Source organism: Glycine max, chromosome 12 (assembly GCF_000004515.6).
Source record: "Glycine max cultivar Williams 82 chromosome 12, Glycine_max_v4.0, whole genome shotgun sequence".
Taxonomy (NCBI): Eukaryota; Viridiplantae; Streptophyta; class Magnoliopsida; order Fabales; family Fabaceae; genus Glycine; species Glycine max.
Window position 1 is genome coordinate 35,743,785 of NC_038248.2, and position 13,981 is coordinate 35,757,765.

Below are 13,981 nucleotides of genomic sequence, written 5' to 3' on the forward strand. Positions count from 1 at the left end.
TTGTACATTGTATATATTTTGATTATTTTCCATTGAGAGGAAGAAAAAAAAAACTATGCATATGCAGCTCTTGTTGTAACACATGTTGTTAGGCACGGATATTAGATGACTGGTCTCTTTCCCTCGTCAATATTCTCATTCTGACATATGCAGCTCAACAATTGAATTGCCAACTAATTCAGCTAAAATTGTGTATTTTAAGAAAGAAAGATGTGTATTTTAATTTTCTGCTATCATTAGCTTCCCCTACTACATAATCATTTTCATATTTTGCTTTATATACTAGTTAAACTGTCGTTTGCACAATGTCATTTTAATTAAATTGCTACTTATTTTATGAAATTAATTAAATTATACTTAAACATTTTAAAAATTATAGAACCAAGAAGAAGAAGAAGATGGAACATAGAATAATAGCATATTCGTAAAGCGAAAAAAAAAACAAACTTGATCAATGAAGGTGATTTACCTTCTTTAAATTTTCAAAAGAAATTGAGAGAATATGCCCAGATGAAAAGATAGCTTGGACTACTTAATGTATTCAATGGAAACTTCACGAAGTGTGACCTAGTTTTCTGTTCGATAAAGCCAACACAAGACAAAAAGTATGATTTAAAGCTTTGAACAACATGAACAAGGGAAATGGCTGGAACTTTGGATGCCTTGAAAACGATACTATCATCATCTTGATATTACGAGTGTTTAATTTATGTAATGTTCTTTCGCTTTTCAGTCTCATAATAATAGCTTTAAGCCTTGCACGTTTTGACCGTAAATATTATAAGTATGTTTGGTTTTTAGTGTTCTTTGCTTTAGGAGACACATTGAACGCCAATGGTATCACTTTGTAAAGCTTAATTGATAAAGGAGTATTAAGATAAATATTTAAAAAATTTAATTTAGGAAATTATTTTATATTTTATTTTTAAAATAAATTAACCTAAACTCGTACGAAGTCTTTCAAGAATGAAGAAGAATGCCCTACGTCAATGAAAATAAATAGACGTTGAATTAATAGCTTTATTTTCATGAGAGTAAATGAAGAGGTGGGATAAAGTCTCATGATTATTTAATTAGAGAAAGGACGACACATATATCAGAAACATATTTAGTGAGAACTTATTATATATGAATCATTAAAACTATTTAATTTAATTTTATTGTTGACCGTTTATATTAATTATGTATAATTAGAATTAATTGATTCAACTCTATTTCTTTCACACAGACATTAATGTTAAATAAATTCTTCCAATATTTTCACTATTTATTACCTAAAAATCTAATTTACAAAATAATATATATAAACATTAATTTTATTTTCTAATTCAACATCTAATTTTGACATGTTTCTAATTCAATAGTTGAGTTAATAATTTTCAACTAAAAAATATTTTTCAATTTAAGCTAATTTTTTAGCATTCAAATAACTTATTGGTTAGTTTTTTCGAGCTCAACCTTACATTTTTATAGCTAGTTGATTAACAATTAATTTATTTAACACTTTCTATTCTATCATTTAATTGATCAGCTTTTAGATTTCAAATCACTTTTAATCAGTTTATCCATCTGTATTGTTAAACACATTTTAAATTTCTGTATTTAAATAAATAAATTATTTTTTACCAATAAAAATAAAAAATAAGTATAAAAAAATAATGTAGACTTCTTGTAAAAAAAAATGGTTTAATTATTCTAGTATATATACATATAATACACTGATTCACAATTCTTTTGTTTCTTAACGTTTAATGTCGTGGGGTCCAAATTATGGGGTAGTTTAATTTCTTCATTGAATGGATGAGGACTGAGGTGGCTTCAAAGTTCAAAAGACTCATAGCCAATTCCACCAGCTTTCATGCAAACTATCTTAAATACTCTTCCAACAAGAATCGCTCTAGTAGGCAACGTGCATGATAAACAAGTGCTCTTGAGTGGGCCATTTAACAACAAATTCAGGGAGAGACTCACTGAAAATACTAATTTAATGAAGACTTAGTAACGAAGAATATCATTAAATTGATCTAAACATGCATGATACATGCCTCCTTGGAATTAGATTTTACCCAAGTAACTCATAACTCCCAATCACATGAAAATTCACAACTCAGGAAAGGGAAGTGTTAAAGCACAATTTTTGGTTTCGAGGGTCTAGATCCTCCAAGAAGCAAAAGACAAGGATAAAAAGGAATAATTTTCATTTATGTCTGTCTTATTACAATATGCTAGTATTTATATTGTGATAGACTAACAAAATTTGTAATTCTGTGATGACAAGGCTTAACGGATTTTTGGAATAAAAGGTGTAGTGGTAGGCTAGTGGCAGACAAAAGGTAGACAAAGATGCCAGGTCAGCAATGCCGTTATATGTAGTCCTTCAGGTATGCTGGTGCATTGCTCCTTCTCTTGGGTCTAGTTGATGCAGGTTCTTGCTTGCTATCATCCCCTATGCCTTCAAAAATCACCTTGTCCTCAAGGTGGTACTCAGCTTGTAGTTGCTCCCAATCTTCCCATGTGGTATCTTCGGGAAGTAAACCATCCCATTGCACAAGGACTTGCAGTCTGAGCTTGTCGAAGTCTGAGTTATGCCTAGTGCCCACAATGGCTAATGGTGACACCAATGGTTGATTATCGATTACAACTGGTGGCAATGAGAGGGGTGGATTATTATCGGGCAGGGTTGGCTGATGAAAGGGTTTAAGCATAGAACAGTGGAACACTAGATGGATGCGGGTACCTTTAGGTAGTTTAAGCTTATAAGCAGCTGGCCCAATTTGATCCAGTATTTTAAAGGGCCCATAAAATCTCTTGTTAAGCTTAAAGGATCCCCTTTGTTGGGCCGAAACTGAGGATTGTCAGTGTGGCCGAAGTCGCACCATGACCTAATCTCCTATGTCAAAATGGACATCTTTGCGTTTCATATCAGTTGTGTGCTTCATCGCTAGTTGGGCCTTCTGGAACTTTTTCTTTAGTTCAGCAAAAGCAAATTCCTTGTCCGATAAGAACTCATCTACCGCCTCCACTTTAGACGAGTCTGTAATATACTAGGGAAGGCTTAGTGGCTTCTTTCCAAATGTAATTTTGAATGGTGAAACGCCTGAACCTGAGTGTCGTGACGTGTTGTAAGACCATTCTGCCCAATTGAGAAATTTGTCCCAAGACGAAGGTTTCTTATGGACGAAGGTGCAAGGGTATTGTTCGATAACGCGATTCAAAACTTCTGTTTGTCCGTCTGTCTGTGGATGATAGGCCGAGCTCATCCACAATTGCGTACCACTCATCTGAAACAGGTCTTGCTAGAAATGACTTATGAATAACAGGTCTCGATTGGAAATCAAGCTGCGCGACATGCCATGAAGCTTTCCGACAATGTCCATGAACAGGACGGTGACAGAATAAGATGTATGCTAAGTTGGCAGCATGCCCAGGTGAATGCCTTTGAAAAATCGATCTACTACAACCAATATGGCAGTATATTCGCGAAACAGATGTAGGTCTGTGGTGAAGTCTAAGGAAAGGTCCTCCCATGACTGACAGGGTACCGGCAAGGGACTTAGAATGGATTTTATTGTTTATAATAATTTTATTTGATTTTGAGTTTAGTAAAGGATACTTATAACCTCCTCATATAAAAAGAATTAACTACTTAATTCATGAATTTTCTTTTAGTAACTTTAGTTACAAGAAATTGTATTGAGGTTTTGTGAAGAATTATGAAGAATAAATTATAGAGTAAACTGTCATTTTAGTTTTTGCAACTATACAGCACTATCATATTAGTCTATGAAGCTAAAGAAAATTATAAATAAGTCCTTGAAAATTCTAATTATTTTGTCTAAGTCCTTAAACTTAATAGGTTACTATCATTTTTGTTTATAAATGTATGTTGACATTATATAGTATTTTTAAAAAATAAAATAAAATTGGACTGATGTGATTGAAGAACTCACTTTTAGAGAATTATTTGAAATTTCCTTAATTTTAAGGATTAATGTAACAGCACTATATACTTTTAAAAAATCTTGACTCCCGAGATACTAATTTTTCGGTAATGAGATATTAATTTGCAATCAGATGTGAAAAAAATGAGTTATTTGAATGTGTAAATTATGGTTCCATTATATAATAATAATAATAATAATAATAATAATAATAATAATTTAGTATCATAAAATTTATTTCAATAACTTTTATATAATAACAAATAATTACTTTAAAAATCATACTTAATATACTTTTTAATTAATTGTTAATATAAAATATTTTACATATTGATGGTAGAAAAATATTAAGCTCATAAGAATATAATCTCCAAAATGAGTGTGAGAATTTGTGTATAGGACATGTGAAATTGAATAATTATCCAAAAAAAATATTATTACAACGAAATATTAAAATCAGTATCCAAAATATTGCCATAATATATTTGTAATTTTGCAAGTGGTGGCCAGAATTGTGACAAGTAGGACATTTAGAAAATGAAGTCATGGTGGTGGGGTTGAGTTCACAGGTTATGATGAGGTATAATAATTATTAAAAAGGAAAAGAAAAATAGAAAATCCAAAATGCTAGCTGGAGAGGCATGATGCCAAGAAAGCAACGCCTAGAGAGAGACAGTATAATGCCCAAACGCCAACTAGCCGTTTGAGGATGAAAGCGACTGCTTTCTCATCCTCGTCTTGCTTCTTACTTGCTTTTCCAAACCAGATTCTGATTGCTTGCAACATACGCTCTTTTTTTTACATGCACGAGACATTAATATTTATACATATACATTTTTAAATGTGTTTATTTTAATTCTACTTATTGAAAAAAGCAATATAAGTTTTAATAATATTAGTTCATTTTTTTAAGATGATGTTTATTTGAATGTTAATATTGTAGTGATATTTATATATATTATACTATATAAATAGATATATCAACCATCAAAGTTTTTGTAATTGATCTTTGAGTCTTGAGATTTACTCTCTTCCTCTGAGTTCAATTCACTTGTACTTTTAGTGAAGAAACTGGCATATTATAACTCTTAAATGTAAATATTACATAGAATATTAATTTTGTTTTTATAAATATGATTTGATGTCACGTATTCCTGTGGAATAAATTACTATAGTTACAATTTAAATCAAAAGATGAATTTTAAAAAAATGAAAACCGAGGACATTCAAAGAGTTTAACATTTTATTGTATCCTGTTGCACAAGCCAGCTATACTTGATCAATGCTATAAGCACAATAGACACTTTAACCTTTATAGGAGACGTTTGCTACAAAGATTTTTTTTCCATATTTGATAATCGTCATTCTTGATTCTCATGAATCATGAGAATTATGATTTTCAAGAATGACTTAAAATTTTCAGAAAACTTTAAATTTCTCTCAGTATCAAACGCATTCTTAGTCTCAATTTATGATTTGGAATTGTCGCACATTTGATTTATTTAAGAACTAAAATTGTGTTTAAAAATACGTCCAAATCACATTCAACGGAGAAATTCGGCTTTCCAGGGATAAAAACCAAAAAATATGCAAACATACACTTGTACGCAAACATACACTTGGTGTTAAACCATTCACATTTAATCTCATTGTTTTCATTTGATTGACAAATTGAGTCAAAGCTAATATTCCTTTTCATTGCTAGTTAATTTTTATATAATAAAACCATTCACTTACTCAACAAGCTTAAGTGAGTTATCTTTTAGAAAAAAATATTTATAACATTACTAAAAAATAATTAAGAAAATTCTTTTAATTTATTTAAATAAAAAATATTAATAATTGATCATTTTCAAGTGCTTATGTAATCTTATCCTTGAGTATCAAAATATTAGTCTAATCAACTTGCCGCATTCTTAGAAGCATAATGATATATAAACACAATTTATTTTAAACATTCACTAATATCTTTTTCTTTCTATCATATCTTAATTTCTATCATGTTTATACTTGTATTTTTCTCTTTCTATCTCTAAGTGACGATAGTATGGTGACTGTCAAATATTTTTCTTTCATAAATAAGTTGAAAAAAAAACCCTACCATGTTTTAAAATGGTTTAGTGAGTTAATTAACGTGCTGTCATTTCTCTTAACAAAATGGGGAAATGATTTAATGAAAAAAGACAAAAATAACAAAGAAAGAACTTGTAGAGAAAAGAAAAACAAAGCGAAGACTAAACTCAAGAGAAAAAACACCCCTAACGTTAGGCCTCGTACAATTGTTGAGGGAGATCGCTAACAACTTGCAGAGGACTACTCGTCCCTTCCTATTTTTTTGATGGACCTATTTCTTAAACCCAGAAAAAAACACACGTTAGAAAGTAAAGTATGTAATTTATTTTTAAGATCTCAATATTGATGGAATGATTGTATAGTGGATCAACGGCTCCATCATAACGTACACTACCTATGTAAATTTGGTTATGCCCGATTTATTACCTAGAGTTTAATGACACTAAAAGAGAAATAAGAAAACACCTTTCAACATAAAAAACTTAAATTTAATGGTTTCGCCGTCCAATGAAATCCTACAGTGTCATGCATTACAAATTAATACCACATCTGAGTCCTTTACAACCCCTGCTAAGCTTCTACCTCCAAGTTCATACACAAGTGATATAAATCACTCAACCATTCCAAAAGTATCCTAAGTAAGAAGGTACTGATGCAGTTTGATCGAAATATGGCATGGCATACATGCATAATTACTATCCAACATGATGTGAAGATATATTGGTGAAATTATATACCAACTGATAATAATAAAAATAATTATAAACAAAAAATATAATGTAGGTTAGGTTCATCTTTACCTGCACGAATGGTATTGTTGACCTTAGGAATTTGACAAGAAGTGATATTAAAGTTTTCTTGGACACATGATAAGCCTCAATAATTTTAGCAGTTAGAAAATCAAAGAGAGGCTTAGCATAAGATGTGAAGCTCAAGGATTGATTCTTCACAATTGGTATCGACTCCTCCTTTAACTAAAAAACAACACAAGAAAGCCATGATTATTATCTTTTGATGAAGTCATCAAATTAGAATAAACTGTTTTTGTATTTGGGACTCAGTGATAACATGTTAATATATTAAGACTTTTTTCACAAAATATTATGACAGAACTAATTAGAAGCATTTCCTTAATTTTAGAACTTTTTTCAATCGAAACTGGAGTTTCATCTTGGTAACCAAAGAAAAAACTCCAATTGTAATTGAAGAACAATACTAAAAACACCTAAAGAACTATAGTAAGTTTTGTCAAAAATATTGTTCAAATTATAGATATTATTTCCTTTCTCATTGTTCAATAGACTACTCTAGACTACATATGAGAGCTATAAGATTAGTTTAGTGGTTGAAGAGAGAAGGAGAGAGGAAGAGGTCATGGATTCCAATCCCTCCCACTAACATTCTAACAAAACTAACAACTAAAATTTGCAAATAAAATAAAAACTTTAGACTACATCTGAAAATTGATATCAGAATACCTGCTCTTTATTGGCAGACCGGCTTGTATCAGACAAGTCCTGTAATTATATAATGCAAGATAACTTGATTTGAGTAACTATTAATGATTATACAAAAAAAAAATGAACAACTATAATAAGAAAGTAGAAAGCTTACTTGAATAGAGTCAATCTTATCCTTTAGGGATGCAATTTCTTTTTCAAAAATCTCCTTACTTTGCAATTCATGGTCCTTCTTCTCAATGCTGGATTCTTTCATAGTTAATGAAGAATAGTCATCAAAACCACAAATACAAATATGCATGCATAGGAAAAAGGCAATAAAAGACAGAAGAATGAACAAATAGAGCAAATCATTAAGAAGCATGGTTATCCCACAAGTATATTATCATCCACCTTGTCTTTCACTAGCTTATATAACAGAGGCCAGAGGTACCTGAGTATACAACTTTTAGTGAAATATTTGAGTTTCAATGAACTCAAATTGCATTAAAGATATACGTCCCTTAGTTTCTACATTGGAACTTCAATATCATAAAAATTAGTAACATTTTCACGGTACAGGGGACGACAATCACTTTGTATGGAATCATTCATTGAAAGTCCCTAAAATGTCATGTAACTAAACCAGACCAACATTCCATTTCAAGCGAGAGAATCATATAAAAAAAATATTTTGAAAAAAGTGATTAAGATTATAAAATTGTTCAAAAACATATAATATGAACATTCTATGTTCCCTCGTTTTCATTTCCACAGAACAAGACAAACACAAGAACCAAGTTGTCGCAAAAATCTATTTTTCTACATTTTTTTTTAAAATTGCTCAAACTTGTCAACTTATCTAAAAAAATGTGAATGGTTTAAAAAAGTGATAGTATTTTTTTCAGAAAAAACTTAAACAAATGAAGTTTGGAATTTTAAAGCAAAAGAAAAAAACCCATCTATTAAAATCTTCATCTTTCCCTATCAATTTTCATTTTTTGTTGCATGTGACAATTTTGTAGTCTCAGACATTCAAACCAACACATAGAAGTAGAATATATAAGAAATGAGAGAATGCATGCGCGTTTTCATTAGAAAATCATCTAATAGAGAAACCTTTGACTTGAGTTGATCGAGCTGCCATTGTTGGTATAGAGCAATAATGATGAACAAGGAGAGAACAAGAGTCAAGATGAAGAATGATAAATCATTTGGACTCAAGAGAAGAATGAGAGAGTCAGATTATACTTGAAGTCCCCGCCCAGTCCAATATTCTATGCTGCAAGTGCAAAGTTGTGCATTCAACCATGCCTGCTTAGGAACTTGAACAAACCTATGGTTTAGCCTCCTAGGCTCTTATTTGTCTATTTAAAATTAGTTTTATTTTGACAATTAATGTAAGAAAAGTTAATATTGAAGATTGGATTGATTATAGCCTTATAGGAATAAAATTCTAATTTTAATTAAAAAATAATAGTATATTGATATATTTAATATATTGCTACTAACTTTTATCTTAATCTCAATAAATTTACAAAGCCTAACAATAAAGTCACGATTCGTACAATATTTATTTTTTCATAATTATTGATAAAAACTAACAAATTTTTGAATGCTACTAACAAGTAATTTCAAGACACTAATTAGAAAATTAATAAATAAAAATTTATATAGAGATACGAAAAGAATCTTGTTAAGTTTTTTAATTTTTGATATCTTACCCAATGTCTTAATACTAATCGTTAGTGAATTAAAGCGTTTTTGTGGATTGTTGCAAAGGGTGGGCTAAAGACTAATGTAAAATGTGAGAAATGCGGTTTTACTTCAGATAATCTTTGTAGCAGATGTGGATCTCATGCAGAAACTAACTGAGGTCCATCTGCAGAGGGATTGTTCTATTGCGACCGAACTTTAACATTATCTCACTAAGGGAAAATTGCCTCATGACTTCTTCTCAGGTCATATTTTAAGCTGGTTTTCATCTAATTTGATTTCAAATGTTGATATTAAAATTATGGACTGACACATTTGGTTTGGTGTTACTCTATGGAGTATATGGAGATTGAGAAATACGAAAGTTTTTTAGGGTGTGCAGCCTAGTTTGCAAGCTGCTTGTTGTCAAATTGGTAATTTAGTCGATGGAATTAAGGAAAGTAATAGAAATAATTTTACCCATAGGCATGTATGTTTTGATTATAAGCAAATTGGATGGACAACTTTAGAGGAAGGTTGGGTTAGAGTTAATGTAGATGGGTCTGTTAGAATGGGTGGTTGCCAAGTCTCATGTGGGAGAGTTTTTAGAAATGAGGATGGTTTGTGGATGGAAGGATTCGTGTCCAATTTAGAAGTATGTAATGTACTTATGGCTGAGTTAAATGCTATCTTGATGTGGCTTGGCAGAGGAATGTGTCAAAGTTGTGGATTGAAACAGATTCAGCCATGAGTCTTGATTTGATTTCAAAACCTCTATTGGTAACTCATCATTATACACCCTTGCTGCGAAAAGTACAACAGTTCCAAGTTAAGGATCACTCACACGTATAGAGAAGGTAATTGTGTTGCGGATTGGCTTGCAAGATTAAGACATACTCTCCCAATGGGTTTTCACTTGTTGGATCAACCTCCAAAGTTTTTCATTTATTGTGGACAGGTTTTTTTGGGTATTTTGTTTCTGGGTAAAGTGCGGTTGTAATTTGACTTAGACCCCTTATATTAAAAAAACTATTACTTGTTAGTAGTTAGTATTTTTAATAAAAATTTAAACTTAAATTATAAACATTTTTCTTTTGAAATGAATTTACAGTTTTTACGTTGTATTTAGTTTATATATATATAAAATAGGTTTTAGTGTGAACAAATAGTGGTAAATTTTCAATTTATACTAAAGTATTGAGTATATATTTTTTGTAATGTTATTTTATCTTTGTTTGTTTGAATCAAGAAAGGAAATTTTAAAATTCGAGTTGAAGAGAAAAAAAATAATTGAATTCTAATATCTCAAAATCATTTATCTCTCTTTTTTTCTTCTTTATTTTATCTTCAATCAAATAAAATAATTTCTATAACTAAATTTGCTTTTTTTTTTCTTTTTCCCCTTTTTTATTTCTATTTAACCAAACAAATCATTAGAAAAAAAGTTAAAAATAGATTTTTCATATTGAAAATAATATTGATTATATTAAAAATAAAAATAAATATAATACTTTATTTTTAAATAAGACCAGTGATAACTGGGATCCTGAGTGCATTAGATAAGAAATTAAAAATAAAAATTTTCCATTAAAAAAATGTTATAAATTGCTACTTAAACTTAAACTTAAAATCAATTTCTTTTTTTTTTATATTTATTCAAAATTTAAAAATAGTTAAATAAATAAAAAATATCATATTAAAATATATAAATTTAATTTTGATATATTAAAATTAATAGTATACTATAATCGACCTCAAATTATTGAAAAACTAAATAATGCTTCACTTAATTGGACCATCCCCGGACCCCGGTAAAAGAACGTGGAGCTGATTTCATTGTGATACACACTATTTACTTTGGGCCTTGTTATTGGGCTTGGGAAAGCCCGTTCTCAGTTGGGTAATTAGGTGAGATTGTTGAATTTATTCGGGTCAAATAGTTTAACGGGTTAACCCGCAATGAACCCTTTAAAAATAATAAAAACAAAATGAAGGGTTTTAGAATTAGGGCTTTTTCAGTTTTCCTCTTCTGAATCCACCGCCACTGCAGCGTGGACGGAATCGGAGTGCAGCCATATCAGCAGCAGCAGAAGTCCTGTAAGTGCAAAGCCACACCTTCCAAACTCACATTTTAATTCCAATTGCGTCGATAATATAGTTAGAACAATGTTATATCGATTTTCTTAATGCTTTCATCATTGTATTTTTATACATTTTCGAATGTTATAATCGAGATTAGATTGATCCTAAGTAGGATAAAAGGATTATATACTGTTGTAACGCAGAGGAAAACACTTGGCTACTGATAGCTTTAATAGAACCACAGTTTGCAGTAGAAGCTTCATGAAGATGCACTCTTTATTGTTGTTAATTTTCTGTGCTTTTTAGGGTTCTGAGAAGTAGTGTTTTTTGGCAGTTCAAGGGATTCATTCTATTGGAAGTTAATTGTTCACTAATTAATAGTTTCTATTGCATATGATAGTGATCTAATACATGTTGACCCTGTCGTATTCTTTGATTCCCTAGGTTATTCAACTGATGAGATTTCTGCTTGCGGTAGTTTAATTTGATGATAGGAGTAGGACCTAAGAATATGTATCTCAATTTTTAAATAATATTTTATACGTTCCTCATTATTGTTTTCTGTTTTGGACCTTTTTCTTCTTCTTTTCTAGTGAAGTGCTGCTCTAGTTTGAGGCACAATGAGATTGGAGAAATGCTGGTTTTGCTCTTCAACCATATACCCTGGACATGGAATCCAGTTTGTTCGTAATGATGCAAAGGTACAAATGAAGTTCACTCCTTGCTAACTTTGGAATAATCTTCAATTCATCATAAAGAATTTCTTCTTTTATGAAAGATTAAATATTTAAAAAGTTAGTCGGACCTTCCCCTGGTCCTTTTCTGTAAATGCTACTTCAGAATTAGTAATTATGTAATTGATTGTTCTTGTTGGATCAGTTGAGATTTACTGTTTTAAAGTGGTGGCTCAGGTTCCTCATGATTCTTTATTTTTTTGTTTTGCAGATTTTTCGGTTTTGTAGATCTAAATGCCACAAGAACTTTAAAATGAAGAGAAATCCTCGTAAGGTAAAATGGACCAAGGCATATCGTCGAGTGCATGGAAAGGATATGACACAGGTAATTACTTGGATATCAGATACCTGCTTAATTTAATTGCCTTGATTTGGGCAAACTTCACAGCTGTTATATTTTTGTTTTAGGACTCAACTTTTGAGTTTGAGAGAAAGAGAAACAGGCCTGAAAGATATGACAGGAATCTTGCGGAGAATGTCCTCAAGGCCATTCCTAAGATTGATAAGATCAGAGTCTCGAGGGAGGAGAGACACCATAAGAACAGGTCCTCTTTGACTTAACTTGTATATATGTATATTGAAAAGGTTTACTTCGTATTTTCTTTTGGCCTTTTACTGAAATTTTGTAAAAACTTCAATAGGATGAAAGGCAAAAAGGAAAAATTGCTGAAGGAGGCAGTGAAGGAGTTGGAGCAGGGCATCAGTTTGGTCAAAGCTCCTTCTGTGCTTCAACAGGATCCATCTCTCACTTTACCAAAGATCAAAGTCAAGGTTTCCCAACAGCAATCAGAGGAGAATCATGCCATGGAAGAGTAATTCTAACAATGCTGCACTTAATTTTTGCTATTTTAATATTTGTTGCTAAATTAGTTGCCTGTAAGGTCCAGTTTACCAGTTTCGTTGTGATCATTAGTGTGAATGATGTGATTCTCAAACAAGATTTCAAACATTTGATGTATTTGTCTCTTGAAACTATGGTTCTCTGAGATAGTCAACTATTATAAAGGAAATCAGAAAGTTGTTGCTATAGCCTAATAAAATCTTCTTGGGTTGGAATTGGTGGGTTTGCTGGGTGAAGAAGGAGTCATCATTGAAGTAATAGCATGTTTGTTACTGTCTTATCTTTTAAAAAATTCCTCTGAAGTTGGTGAAAATTACTGGGTGACGAAGGAGTCATCATTGGAGTATTTTTTTTCTTTAAAAACAAGTTGAGTTAAATGTGCACACAAAAAGCATTGGAGGTATGCCTGTTTCTAATCTCTCTTTTTAGTGGTAAAACTAAATGTGTGGATCAAGTCTATTTATTGAAGCAAATGAAAATTGAAAAACATGCTAAAACATTTTAGGGAAAAAGTTGTCTAAAAGTATTGATAATATATAGTAAATCGTGAATTTAATGATCGTATACTTGGAGTTTGAGTTTTACATTGATTGACTACTGTGCGAATTCAAATTTGACTTGGACATGTTTAAATTTATCCCAAATTAATTTGTGATTGGAATGAAATTTATCCCAAATTCTAATTTAAAAACAGTACACTGACAAACTAATCAAAAGAGTCATTCTTTAGTGATGCCTATTTTTCAATTAGAAGTTTAGAACGATAGGAAAAAAAATGTAATTTCAATCCTTTGCAATCACGGTTAGAAATGGCATTTTATTATCCTAGTCTCCTTGCAACTTTTTTATTCGACTTCAAATTAGGTTAAATTACTCTTTTAAAATTACTCTTTTAGTTTTAAGAAGTGATGGAAACTTTTTAATTCTTATACTTAAAAGAATAATTTGTTTTAGTTTTTACATATAATTTTTTTTGGCTTTATATTTACTTTTTTTTGTTGTTCTTTGTGGTGCCTACTGTTTAGACTCATAGGAAATCAAAGAGATTTAAAATGGTTTTTAATTATAGGAACTAAAATATAAAACCCTTGTAACTACAAGGATCAAACGAGTAATTAAATCATATTAACGATTAACAGAATATAGATATCAAAATCTTAATTTTGGGCAATAACT

The 13,981-nt window shown here is 30.6% G+C and overlaps 1 protein-coding gene across 2 annotated transcripts; it reads left to right on the top strand.

The window, feature by feature from the left end:
* Window positions 1–11,134: 11,134 nt before the first annotated feature.
* On the top strand, window positions 11,135–12,999 carry LOC100306000 (putative ribosome biogenesis protein RLP24). 2 transcript variants are annotated; one of them, XM_026124524.2, is made up of 5 exons: window positions 11,135–11,245; window positions 11,824–11,931; window positions 12,176–12,289; window positions 12,373–12,509; window positions 12,606–12,999. In XM_026124524.2, exons 2-5 carry the CDS (start codon window positions 11,851–11,853, stop codon window positions 12,778–12,780), a joined length of 507 nt encoding a protein of 168 aa, XP_025980309.1. In that variant the 5' UTR covers window positions 11,135–11,245; window positions 11,824–11,850; the 3' UTR covers window positions 12,781–12,999. The 2 variants fall into 2 exon arrangements, with proteins under 2 accessions (XP_025980309.1, NP_001236121.2); NM_001249192.2 differs by having other exon boundaries at window positions 11,149–11,245; window positions 11,829–11,931.
* The last annotated feature ends 982 nt before the right edge of the window (window positions 13,000–13,981 follow it).